The sequence below is a fragment of the Eretmochelys imbricata genome, chromosome 3 (genome assembly GCF_965152235.1).
Source record: "Eretmochelys imbricata isolate rEreImb1 chromosome 3, rEreImb1.hap1, whole genome shotgun sequence".
Classification (NCBI taxonomy): domain Eukaryota; kingdom Metazoa; phylum Chordata; order Testudines; family Cheloniidae; genus Eretmochelys; species Eretmochelys imbricata.
In genome coordinates, this window is record NC_135574.1 from 109,507,621 (window position 1) to 109,521,696 (window position 14,076).

Below are 14,076 nucleotides of genomic sequence, written 5' to 3' on the forward strand. Positions count from 1 at the left end.
AGATCAACTCCTGGATGAAAAATCGATGCCTAATCTCAGGCAAGATGGCAATGGTGCTTGTGCATAAAGGGAAACACTTTTTAAAAATCAGCCAATAAAACATCTCCTTCAAGAGAGCGTGTCTGAACCATCATTGTCCAAGTGGTTGTAGCCTAGAAAAAAATCCTCCTGAATTTTAGATACCCAGAGAGCAACAGCACTCAAAATGACCTCCAGCTTTCCAAGAGACTTTGGCCTATCTTGTCAGAGATAAAATGAGTCTCAGTAATCTATGCATTTATGACCTCCAGGCTTGACCAACATGCTGTATCTTAAAATGCAGCTAGTGACTGTAAAGTAAACGCCACCTGGTGAAGAGTTTAGCCAGCAACTTGTCTGCTGAACAGCACACTTCATTCAGAGCACATCCTTCAGCGCTTCCGTCACACTCACTGGCCCGTTGAGTATCCGATCAAGTTTAGAAGCCATGGGGTGAAATTCTGGGGAGAGCTACAAGGAGGCACAGCATCAAACTTGCAGCCTGAGGGAGTGGGAGTAAGGTGGCTTTGACATGAAATTATTATAGTACAGTTAAGATGAAAAAAAAGTCCGTTCTTGTTCATTAAAGTAGGGAAAAAAGAAATATCTAGGTTGGTTTTTTGGTCTCTGATCTAGAGCAGAGTAAATGTTTTAAGATGTTCCACTGCAGTAGTGATGAACCTGGTAGAGATATCTGATGGGATAGATGTAATCAATGGGGCTTCTCACTAGGTCATATTCTAGATTGGTTTTGTATGTGTCTTATTTCAGTCAACAGAGAGAACCTGAATGGTTCAGAGATATAACATGAGAAGGGGAAATGTGTATCAGTTAAATGACAGGTTTCAGAGTAGCAGCCGTGTTAGTCTGTATTCGCAAAAAGGAAAGGAGTACTTGTGGCACCTTAAAGGCTCAAATAAATTGGTGCCACAAGTACTCCTTTCCTTTTGTCAGTTAAATGTTTTCAGCGTACGGCCTGAATTTTCAAATTTCATTAGTGTTTTTGATTGCCTCAATTTTTGGATGCTTAAACTGACTCCTTAAAGAAACCAGGTTTTCAGAATTGCTGAGTGCTTACCCTTTAAAAATCAGGCTCCTTTAGGTGTCTCAAGTTGGGCACCCAACATTGAAAATTGAGTCCAATATATAAATCCTTTTTTCTCCCTCTCATGCACCTGCACTGTTCCTTCAATAATTTTTGCTGTTTTAATAGTGTCTACCGTTTAAAAGGACATTATTGACTTAAAGTGATATGCATCTACTTGCTATTATTATATGTATTACATAATGAGAGATCAGAGGAAAAATCTTTATTTTTTCTGTATGTGACTTTGTGCCTCTAACAGCACTCCTGTGTACGGTCAATTTAATCTTTCCACTTGTACAGCCATTCTGTTAGTTTCCCGTGTGTGTGTGTCTTTCACTCAGTAATAAGAAGAGAGAACAATGAAAAAGAGTAAAAATGTGTTTGTAAAGTCACAATTGTCAGGAGGATTTAGGGCCAATGTAATTTAGGGTGACCGGATTGCAACAGAAAAATATCGGGACACACTGGGACACCGTCGGCCCAGCTCCTGCTCTCCTGGGGCCCCCTGTCCCCACATCCCACCTCACCCCCCTGCCCGCTGCTGGCTTGCTGTGTCCCTCCCCACCCACCTTCCGCTCACCTCACTCCCCTGCCAGACCCTGCCTCTCGCAAGGAGACAATACAAGTAATTTGATGATGATAATCCCTTGAATGCGCTTTGGGTTGGCCTATAGAGAGTTCTGGCTTTTCCCTAATACACCCTCCCTTTCCCTGCCCTCCCGCGTAGCCATTTCCCCTCTCGGGTCTTTGAGCCCTGCATGGATTTGAGCGGGCTATATTGCTGGGGTGGCCAAACTTAGACAGGGCCAGCTTTAGGCCTGTGCCCCAGAATCAGGCCCCACGCTGGCACCTTTTTAAGTTTTACTCACGCGGTGGCGCTCTGGGTCTTCAGCGGCACTTTGGTGGTGGGTCCTTCACTTGCTCCGGGTCTTAGGCGGCACCTCGGCGACTGGTCCTTCAGTGCCGCCGAAGACCCGGAGCGAGTGAAGGACCGGCTGCCAAAGTGCCGCCGAAGACCTGGAGCGCCACTGGGTGAGTACAAGCAGGTATTCCAATCTGGCCCCGCACTCCCTACAGCCAGCCCTGCTTACTGACCTCTGAGCTGCATATGACAATCTTCAAAAATTTGAGCGATGGGGCGTGTCTGCTGGGGCTCGGGGCTTCAGCAGGTGCTCCCCATTGGGTAGAAGCCCCAAGATTCCTCTCCCTGATGGGCAGAAGCCCCTACTCCACCACCCTGCTGCAAGACTGAGGTCCTGAGCTCCACCCAGAGTCTGGTAGGTGGAGATGGGGGAGGGGAGCTGTTGGGGGCTCTGTGACCTACGCTTTAATGTTAAAAGAGCTGCATGTGGCTTGCGAGCCACAGTTTGGCCACCCCAGCTATACTGTGTCCAAATCACAGTATACTCTGGGAGCCTAATCATGGTAACAGGTTATTACCCCCAGGGAAGACTTTGTATCAGGATTTGGCCCTAAATATCTTGAGTCAGTTGCACAAGCAAAACCCACAGAGCACATCCCTACTGCCAACAGTCACACCCCAGCCTGTGCCCAGAGGTCCAGGCAGTGTGTTAGAAATATTTACTTTCACTGGGGAGGACTTTCTAGGAGTCTGGAATGACCCCACCACTTGTAACTTCTGAGCTCATCTCTTCAGTGTGGTGATGTCTTTCATCACAAGTCCCACGCTCCACCTAGGCTGGGGAATCAACAAGAGGCTGAGGCAGCATGCACCCCTGAAACTTCAGATTCTACCCTCATTTACACCAGTGCAAATCTGGAGTGACTCCACTGAGGCCAGGGCGGTAACTGAAGCACCCTTGGAGCCCTCCCTCTGGAATGGAGCATTCAGAAGGAGACAGCAGGAGTTTGCTTGTCAGTCATGATTATGGAGTCTCCTGTTGCAGTAAAATAATTCTAGGGCGGGGGCTGATTTCTGAAAACTCTGGCTCCCTTTAGAGCAGCTGTTTGTGCCCAGAGAGGCAATGTCTGGATCCCCACTGGAGGAGTCAAGGCCATGCGATTTGTGCAACTTGGGAATAGCTGGGGTCGGGGTGTTGTGGCTAACAGCTAGGCTGCCGTGTGTGGGGCACTCACACTGTGCTGAGTCCGGTGCACGCTGCCCCCCCTCGCCCCCTCCCCCCGCTCACCAGTGTGACCTGGGTAGCAGCTTAGCAGTGCTCAGCCCCCACCTTCCTTGAGTGGAATCAGCACGTGCAGAGCTCCAGCAGCCCCGCCCCAGGTGTAGTTGGGCACCTCTTCTCCCTGGCTCTGCTGTGAGCTCAGTGGGCCGGTCTGCGCATGCCCTGCTGGTGATGATGCCGCTATTAGCTCTGTGGGGCACCTTCCTTCCCCCGCTCCCCCTGTGGAAAAACAGTGGGGAAAGAAAAGCTTGGAAACAGCTTCTGGCCAGCTGCCAGCTTCTGGCAGCCCCCCCGTTGAACATGGAGCCATGTCTCATTTCAGAGCCGGCAGTTCTAGCCCTTCCACTGCATCCACAGATCCAGCCCCGGGGGACTCACTGCCTGGCTCTGGGTGCGAGCTGCCCTGCCCAGCCCTTCTTAGGGGCACCCTGAGCGCAGGGGGGACCCCGCTCCAGGGCTGTCACTCAGCCCTGGGTGCCGAGAGCCATCGGAACACTTCAGCCTGGGGGCTGGGCCAGGGGTCAGCAGCCTTCCAGGCTCAATTGGCTGGGGTGAGTTTTCCTCTCTGTTGTTGACACAGAGTGAGTCTTCCTGATGGCAGAGCTTTCTGGGGGTGCTGCCCCCACCCCTTAAAATAAATGTGGGACTTCAGTTCATTTTGGATCGGATTCCAAAGCTTGTTCGCCAAGAGCTGTTTTGGATCTGGCGCAGCGCTAAGCCTGATCACAAAGAGCTGGCAGGTGACAGCTGAATTGAAGTGCAACTTCTGTTTCCAGGCTCAAGGAAAGGCGTACCTTTTCCATGTCTCCAGCTCTGCTCAGTGACGGCCAGGAGTTGGGACTCTGGGGGGTGCACTGGGTGGTGGGGATGGAGCCTTCTCATCCCCACACCTGCCTGGTGCTTGCCTCACTCCTTCGCTGGACCTCCCTCCCCCAACCTGCTGTGAGACCCCTGAACCCTGCCTGCCTCCTCACTCCCCTGCCCGCTGCTCACCTCCTCACCTGGATATCTGGACAAACAGCATCCTGATCGTACGTCAATTGGGACGCAGGACAAAGGGTTAAATATCAGGACAGTCCCGATTTTATCGGGATGTCTGGTCACCCTAAATGGAGTATCTGAATCTACTATCATTAGGCCTCCATTAGGCCTCCATTGCTTTGCCCTTGTGTAGTTACTTTCACCTGTGAAAAGTGAATATAAAATACACCAGTTCCGAATGGCAACATTTTATTCTCACTTTGCATCGGTGTAAATGGCAGTGGTGGAAAATCTTGCTAATTTTTTTTTTTTTAACAGTCCTGATCTGAAGTCCATTGAAGTAATTGGGAGACAGTTATTCTATTGATTTCCTGGAGCTTTGTATCTGGCCATTAACACATTGCTATAAAAATAACACTTATGTAGTTCCCTTCCTACAAGGGTCCAAAGTGCTTAGCAAAATTTACAAAATAGTGAATTATATCAGAAACTATGCTCTATGACTCTCTATTTTGGGGGGAAAAAAGGAAAAATAATTCCCAAGGCATATTGGATGGCAACCTAACAAAGTACTAAGATACCTTTATTATTTTATCATCTGACCCTAGTTCTCATCCCAGTACCGTGCATTGTTTTCTCTGGAAGCTTTCTACAAATCTACAAAACAGTTTTTTTAATATTGCTTTATCTATCTGTTTGTTTTGAGGATAATGAATGCTGTAGTAAAGCAGAAATGAGTAGTTTAAATTTCAGAAATAATCTAAAGCTCTTTGGATGGCTGTTTAAACTGGCAGAAGAAAGTGTTGCTCTGATGCCAGTGAAATAAAACCATTCTCTTGAAAAAGCGGATCGAAACTTTTTCAAGCAGTACAGTATGTGGAAAGTTACTTGTAGATGGAAAAATATCATGACCTGCACAACAAAATGTCTCAGAGCAGGAAATAATCAGGTTTTTCTTCGTATACTTAAAATGAGAAATAAAAAATCCAAGTTGGGAAAAAAATCAGATGGTATATGTCCAGAACCTCCTAAATGTAATACAGCACAATGAAGATCTTTTTATCCTCTCCAACAAAACTGTTACAATCCCACAGCAGAGACAGAAAAGTTGCTTGTGGGCTATTTATCAAAATGCATGTCAGGATATTTGATATTGGTATTTTCAGGCTCTGCACATTTTATAGATCTCTGTGAATCTTTATATGTGTTTGTTAGCCACTAATATGAAGAGGAATGCAATTCTGGGGTGATGCACACATAGCTCGAGCCTATAACCATGGACACAAAATAGAATACTTGTTCTTCTTTCTGTAAGACAATTGGCAAGATTGTAGGAAACTTTTATCAGTGCATCAAACTAACGACAACAGATTCCTGAGGGAAAGAAATCCTTGGACTTCTGGAATATTAACTTCCCTACCCTCTTCCTTTCCCCATGGCCACAAATCTGGCACCTTTGGTTCTGCTATTTAGCAACTGGGCAGGGGTAGACTCTGTAGTAGCCCCCTAGCCCAACCATTTACACACACATTAGCAGGTACTTGATTTTATGGGGGGGGGCGGGGGGGGGCCTTGGGGCTTCCTCCAATTAGTCAAGCTTCCATTGGCCCCTCATGGTCAGGTATTTTGTAATCAACAGGAGCAGTGACTCGTGCACCTTAATTGCCATGACCCCATCACCTATCCCTTGATCCAATCCTAAATTAAGTTGGCTTGTATGCTGGTATTCGTGGTAAAAGTAATTTGTGATGGCCGAGCTGCTCCCATGGCACACCACATTGTGTGGGAGTATCCAAAAAATTCCACCTTCTCCTTTCTCCCATTCTGCCATCCCAGGCCAAGTTTAAAGGTTGAGGTTGAACTGTACGACATATACATCACCTGAAAAGCATATGCGAATAGTGTGAATATGTGGTGGTCTTACCATGCTTGGAAGGGTATAGTTACACTTATTAAATACTGATATTTAATGTTCCTGCTCATAAACTCTAATTTGTGCACATTATCTCATCATTACTCTGTTTGGAATTATAGTATGTCAATTGCATTGCTCTCTCTATCCTAGACTTGTGTGTGTATATATACGCTCTGTACACACTTTTTATAAAATCGATTGTGACAGTAATTGACTGGTAACCCTTCTGCCAGAAAAGTTTATTGCATTAATTTAATGTCAGAAATCTTGGATGGTTGCTACTTTAAAAAATAAAAATAAAAAAAATAACGTTGAGCTGTGTCAGTTACATGAGCATCCTTACTATTTTTTTTCAGATGGTTTTAGTTAAAACTGGGGACTGCACTTTGATTGCAATTATGCTGATGTGAACGAGATCACAATGTGGTTCAGTGTCTGAAATAGCTTAACTTTGATTCTATAAATTCTTTTAATAGTATCAGACCTTTCTGGCAGCTGTTGCTCTAACTAAGGTTTTAAGTTTTGAAACCAAAAAGTAGCTTTGAAACAATAAACATTATTAAAAAAAAAATTGGCTGCTTCGGGTCACATGTAAATAATCCCGTTTTGCAATTGTGTTGATGTTACAAAGCGTGAGTTCTGCTTTTTCTGCTTTAATGTATTAGTAGAACTCGGCAATTCTTGTCTCTTTTTATAAACCTGTCATTGGGGAAAGAGGAGCCAGGACAGTGAATGTGGTAATAGCACAACTACTTGACATAACTGTGTAAATTGACCGGTTTTGCTTTCTGAAAAAGAGTGGCATGTAGTTAAGGGGATGGTGTAGTGAAATTCTGAAATGTTATGGACATTAGACACCTTTTGTAATTATTTTGTTCTCCAATCTGGCACTCATCTGCATATCACACAGCCAGTAGATGAATGTAACACACTAATCTGGCTACCGGCTGCCTGTGTTTTTTCCAGTCCCATTTCCATAGAATCTGTGATTGGATCCATGGATAATGAGACTAAAGGGAAGTATAGGAAAGGATTGATATTACAATTTTGTTGCCTAACTTACACCAATTATGTACCCATTTCAGTAGAAATGGTTACTGGGATTCTGTTCCTGTACTTTTTTTCCATGAAAATGAATATATGGCTGGGGGAAAAAAGTGAACAGTTTCAAAATATTAATGGAAATCCCAATTTCTGCATCTTCTAGTCAACTAATCTGGACAGAAGTGGTGGTGTTCCTTCCTAAGGACTCAATTCAAAGCCCATTGAAGACAACAGAAAGATTCCCAGTGACTTCAGTGAGCTTTGGATCAGCCCCACAATGAAAAGCAACACCACCAAGAGAATTTAGCCAAGAATCTTGCTGTTGAGAATCTGTTTGCCTCTCTCCTTTTAATGTGTTCATAGTCTTAGTTCTGCCTTAGGTGTAGCTAAAACAGAACATTTCTTCTCAAAGAAATCTCCAAAAGTATAGCACATGGGTTTTTTTTCCCTGGGGTGTTGAAGCACCTACATTAAAGTTAGTACGAGCTGGGGGTGCTCAGAGAGTGTCGATATTAGGCTGTAGATGTACAGTGAAGGAGAAAGCAAAAAGGTAAGGAAAGAATTTTCATCTGTAGAGGATGGCCACAACTCACAGTTGTGGGACTCTTCTTTTTTCCTTTATTACAATAACCGTGAATTGAAAATATGATGAAAAATTAAAATTTCTCTAATTTTAAAGAGGCTTCTGTTGCCGAAATAAAACTCTCATTTTGTTCCCATATTATTTTTTTTTCTGTAGAGTGGGAAGCCACCAGTTAAGGATATGTTCACAGAGCTCAAGGATGGAAGGAAGCTTTTGGATCTTCTAGAAGGGCTCACAGGAAATCCACTGGTAAGAAAAGTATTAATTAGTGATTGTGAAGGATGGTAACCACCTGACCTGTGCTTCCTAAATACAAACATCCCACTATGTAGTGCATGTAACTTTGGGCTTGATCTAAAGCCCATTGAAGTTGCAAGGCATCACAAGAGGGAGAGTCTTTCATGCTTTGATACCCGTTTGTGGCAGTCCACGATAAGCTTTATGGCACTGATCCTGCAATTGGATCCTCGCACCAATAGGGCAATAGGGCTCCACGCAGGCCTGCTGCACGAATCAGATTGTGGTAGCACAGGGGAAATGTAGTGGCTGGTGTTGTCAAGTATTGCTTTGAATTTTAAATTCTCTTTGCCCCTACCCAAAGTAGGGCATGAAAAAAGAGGAAGTGCAGCCTCTCCCCAGTGCTCAAGGCCTCAGTTGTCTTATGGGTATCAAAACAACAAATTGCCTCTTGTTCCTTTCGAGGAGCCAATAATCCCAGCTGCTCTGTCGCACTGCCAAAAACTTCACCTTCCCCCCCACTTGGGAACTTCCACAAGGCAGTTATGTTACCACTACAAAATTCCGCAGCACATTGAAAATTTAAAACTTACGAAGTTTTGTATAAATTTGAAACATTCTGAAACTGAGGTTTGTTTCAACATATAAGGAGTATTGTATTAAGTGTTACTCTTTTTTTCATAGTTCAGTAAACATTCTTTAATCTGCAGTTTTCCTTATTTTTCTGTTTTTCTTTATAAAAATAACAGGATAAAATGACAAATTTCCCGTTTTTCTGTTTGTTTTCAACTGTCAAGTGTTTTGACATGAACAAAATGTAATTTTGTATTTTTATTTTTAGCCCAAAGAACGTGGTTCCACAAGAGTACATGCCCTAAATAATGTCAACAGAGTACTGCAAGTTTTACATCAGAACAGTGTAAGCTTATATTGTAACTTAAAATATTTTTTGTGGTAATTTTGGTTTAATAAGTCTTCTCAGATAAGACTTGGAATTGCAGATCATAAACCAGTTGCACACAGCAAATAAAAATGCCACCAGACAATGAAAACTATTCACAATTCATGTGGTCAGTATTTTCAACTGTCTAATATTTTTGTGAAATAATTAAATGCAAGCAAGATGTTACGAAAATGGCATAGTTTTGGATGAGATTTTGATGAAGAGGAACTGAATGGTTATAGGCATTTGTTCTCTGTGTGGGTGAAACTGTTTTACGTTTTCATCTCTCATTATTTGCCACTTATAAGTCATTATCACTTCTAGTCGGTGTATGTTATTGAATCAATATTATTTAATCTGGTTTCTTAGATGCACTCATGATAGTAGTATTTGAGCACTACTTCACCAAACCTTTGGTATGTAAACTATATATGGCACATATGGCTTCTTTAGAAATCTCTATGATTCAGCCAGTAGAAGTGTTCTGAAGAGTCGTTTGATCAATCCTCAATTGGTCTAATGGCAACAGGCCTTAGAAATAACACATGATAGATATTATTTAAAATTAAAAATACAATATATTGAATTTTAAGCACGTGCTTGAAAGTTAGTGGGATTGGAGACTTTGATTGTTAATTCTCTGGAGCAGGGAGTATGTTTCTATAATTTGTGCCGTCCCTAGCACAGTACGGCTCTGCTCTTTCCATTGCTGTAATACATACAATAATTTTAGAGAACATTTGTTAAAATATTTGTTACTTCCCTCTTACCTGGGAGCTTAGGGGCTATAAAATATCAATAACTTTTGAAAGAATTAGTATTGAGCATTTAAAAAAAAAATTCTAAGGAACAGGTGAGTACTAGATGTCAAAATTTACAGTGATTGCTGTGACTTCAGTTCACTCATGTGAGCAGAATAGTTTAGAATATGATGATAGAAAAAGCTATTTGAAGATCAGAACATGCAATGGTTTTCATAAAGTATAGTTACAGGGTTGGATGTTGACTTATGAGGAGAGGCTGAGGGAGCTGGGATTGTTTAGCCTGCAGAAGAGAAGAATGAGGGGGGATTTGATAGCTGCTTTCAACTACCTGAAAGGGGGTTCCAAAGAGGATGGCTCTAGACTGTTCTCAATGGTAGCAGATGACAGAACGAGGAGTAATGGCTTCAAGTTGCAGTGGGGGAGGTTTAGATTGGATATTAGGAAAAACTTTTTCACTAAGAGGGTGGTGAAACACTGGAATGCGTTGCCTAGGGAGGTGGTGGAATCTCCTTCCTTGGAAGTTTTTAAGGTCAGGCTTGACAAAGCCCTGGCTGGGATGATTTAACTGGGAATTGGTCCTGCTTCGAGCAGGGGGTTGGACTAGATGACCTTCAGGGGTCCCTTCCAACCCTGATATTCTATGATTCTATGATGTAGGATTTAGTACAGATACAGAGAGGATATTGAAAGAGTTGTCTATAATCACACAGGTTCCAAAACCATAAGCATTTCTGTTACGTGTTCTCAGAACCTTTCCTTCTCCACTCAGATTAAATCACACCTTTTACAAAATAATTTTCAGCAGGCGGCACTTGGAGTCCTTCCATTATAATGTGTTCCCCTCTTTGCATCCTAGTTTTCTTTCCAGTGTTATGGTTAAATTATCTGCATTGGTGACTATTTTTTCTCTCTCTCTCCCTCCCTTCCCATCCCATTGCCTTCCTCACTGTCTCTCCAAAAACATAAGTTTCTGCTGCTTTAAAATGTGTGTCTTCCTGAAAAGTGACTCTGAGGTTCCATGTCTGTCCCAGTGATTCCATGTCAGTTTCATTCTCCTAACAAACAGAAAGATTGGTTGAAAAGGTGACACTCGGCACTAATTCAGTGGAGTTACACAGGCAGACTGAAGAATCTGTATTATTGGTGATAATTCAGAGATTGCAAGGGCAGAAGGGACTATTCTGATAATTTTGTCTGACCTCCTGTGTAACACAGGCCATAGAGCATCTCCAAAATAATTCACAGAACATATCTTTTAGGGAAACATCCATTCTTGATTTAAAAATTGCCAGAGATGGAGAATCTGTCATGGCCCTTAGTAAATTGTTCCAGTGATTAATTACCCCCACCTTTAAAAATGTACACCTTATTTCCATCCTATCTAGCTTCAGCTTCCAGCCATTGGATTGGGTTATACCTTTCTCTGGTAGATTGAAGAGTCCATTATCAAATTTGTTTCCCAAATAGGTAGTTATACACTGTAATCAAATCACCCCTTTAACCTTCTCTTTATTAAGATAAATAGATTGAGCTCCTTGAGTCTGTCACTGTAAATCACGTTTTCTAATCCTTTAATCATTGGCATAAATTATATTACCCTCCAGCACGTCACTTAACTTGAAGTCCTGTCCCACACGTTCACACAGCTTTTTCTTCCCTACACATTATAGATAGGAGCATAAGGAGCTCGTCGTCATGTTCCCTTGTGTGATTTATAGCAGACACCAACTAGTAATAGAAGATTAGGGTTGGAAGAGATCGTAGGAGGTCATCTAGAACAACCCCCTGCTCAAAGCAGGACCAACACCAACTAAATCATCTCACCCAGGGCTTTTTCAAGCTAGGCCTTAAAAACTTCTAAGGATGGAGATTCTACCACCTCTCTAGATAACCCATTCCAGTGCTTCACCACCCTCCTAGTGAAATAGTGTTTCCTAGTATCAACCTAGACCTCCCTCGCTGCAACTCGAGACCATTGCTCCTTGTTCTGTCATCTGCCACCACTGAGAACAGCCGAGCTCCATCCTCTTTGGAACCCCCCTTCAGGTAGTTGAAGGCTGCTAGCAAATCCCTCACCACTCTTCTCTTCTGCAGACTAAACAAGCTCAGTTTCCTCAGCCTCACCTCGTAAGTTATGTGCCCCAGCCCCCTGATCATTTTCGTTGCTCTCCGCTGGACTCTCTCCAATTTGTCTACATCCTTTCTGTAGAGGGGTGGGGCCCAAAACTGGGCACTGTACTCCGTGTGCGGCCTCACCAGTGCCGAATAGAGGGGAATAATCACTTCCCTTGATCTGCTGGCAGTGCTCCTACTAATACAGCCCAGTATGCCATTGGCCTTCTTGGCAATGAGGGCACACTGCCGACTCATATCCAGCTTCTTATCCACTGTAATCCACAGGTCCTTTTCCGCAGAACTGCCACTTAACCAGTCGGTCCCCAGCCTGTAGCGTGCATGGGATTCTTCCATGCTAAGTGCAGGACTCTGCACTTGTCCTTGTTGAACCTCATCAGATTTCTTTTGGCCCAATCCTCCAATTTATCTAGGTCACTCTGTACCCTATCCTCCAGCGTATCTCCCTCTTCTCTCCCCCCCTCCCCCAGCTTAGTGTCATCTGTGAACTTGCTGGAGGTGCAATGCATCCCATCATCCAGATCGTTAATAAAGATGTTGAACAAAACATGCTTTATCAGATGAGATAGCAGGAAAGAGATTCACTGTTGTATCAGAGTAACTGTGTAAGGCAGAGTGGAATTTGCTTTCCTTTTCTGTTCACATTCATTCTGTGAGCTTAATGACCCCCATTCTGCGTAGAGGAAGAAATTGCTGCTGCACCTGACACACATGTATATGTGCTTTATGAAGTGCCTCAACCCAGGCGTAATCTAAGTTCTTCCACTGAGTGCTTGATACTGCAGTGGAGGTGGTGTTGCCTTTGGGAATAGCACCATGGTCACCTTAATTGCCTTTCTTCTATAGCCTCTAGATTTGCTGCTGTAAGGTATGCTATCCCATTGTCCATTTTGGATTTGGAGAGCTCATAACCCAGAAAGAGAATATCCAGTCTCTAGTTCTGGCTTCCCTACATTAAATTTATCAGTTCAGATTTCTTCCCATTAAGACATCTTATGGACATTGTTTATGGACTGCTTAACTTTAAAAGATAACGCTACCTTGGCCTTACACACAGCTTTCTAGGCAGTTTGCTCTTTTCATTGGTCCACCCCTTTTATTCAACTCTCTGAGGAAAAACTGTGGAATCTGGCTCTCGTTTGTACTCTCTTGTGAAAAAAGGAGTAAGAACTGAGTTTGTTTCAAAAACTTTACATTTCACAGTGTAAAATAGAAATGAAGAAGAGTTCAAAAGCTTCCATAAGTGATGAGGTCAAGTTAAAACAAGAGGGGAAGTGTCAAGAAAAAAGCAGAGATCATTAGTGATTAAGGAAATTTAAAAAGGAAGATAAAACCAATGTCATCTTGCCCCTTGCAGCCCCTCCTGAAAAATTAAATATAATTTTTGTTGAAGTAAGCCCTAATTAAACTTCTTCAGTTAAAACGAATGCAAACTGATTCTCCCCTGGACACTGTGTTACCACATACAAAGCTTGTCATGTGTGGCTCCTGTGTCAATCTGAAAACTAAAGTTGTTTGTAATTATGACACTTCCATGGCTCTATAATGCCCTATAGTATTAAGGATTACCTCTTACCTTGCAAAACAGATGAATTACTGCATTTTGCCTGTGTATTGGTTGATTTTGGTACCCCCCCTATATTGCTGGTCGGGATTGAACCCTTACTCTGTTGCCTATGTATTTTGCTTCTGATTGCCTTCATGACAAATTCAGATAAGATTTCTGAAGAGAGCAGCTCTGCTTGGCAATTTCCACAAAATTAAATGTATCTGTTCATTTGCTAATGGCTGGTTGGTAGATAAGAAAATGGGAGGACACTCAAATCCTTGGTGAGAAATGTTAATTTAATGTCTCCTCCAGGTGGAATTGGTGAATATAGGAGGGACTGACATTGTTGATGGAAATCCCAAACTGACGCTGGGATTACTGTGGAGCATCATCTTGCACTGGCAGGTGAGGAAGCTTTGGGGAGGTGGGTCTCTTTCCAGGAATTTCCACGTTGATCTTTTTAAATTCTTACAAACCTTTCTTTGTCCTCTAGCATGGAAAATATCACATTTCTTTTGAGTTTGTAATTAGTGTAGATCAGAGTTTAGTTTCTGACCTCTTCTGTTGGCTGAATCCCACAACGCAGTTTCTAATTGCGTGTCCAGTTGTACTCAGTCAATTGGTTCTGTTCTTAGTGTTGTTACCACACAGAAACATTTTAAATGGAGACAATAGCAT

General features: G+C 42.9%; 1 protein-coding gene across 1 annotated transcript in view; it reads left to right on the forward strand.

Moving 5' to 3' along the window:
• Positions 1-14,076, forward strand: part of UTRN (utrophin) — a 528,745-nt gene that overhangs the window by 53,404 nt on the left and 461,265 nt on the right. Inside the window, exons 3-5 of the mRNA XM_077813162.1 lie at positions 7,929-8,021; positions 8,851-8,928; positions 13,711-13,803. Of these exons, the coding sequence (XP_077669288.1) occupies positions 7,929-8,021; positions 8,851-8,928; positions 13,711-13,803 (264 nt within the window). The remainder of the gene's footprint in view (positions 1-7,928; positions 8,022-8,850; positions 8,929-13,710; positions 13,804-14,076) is intronic.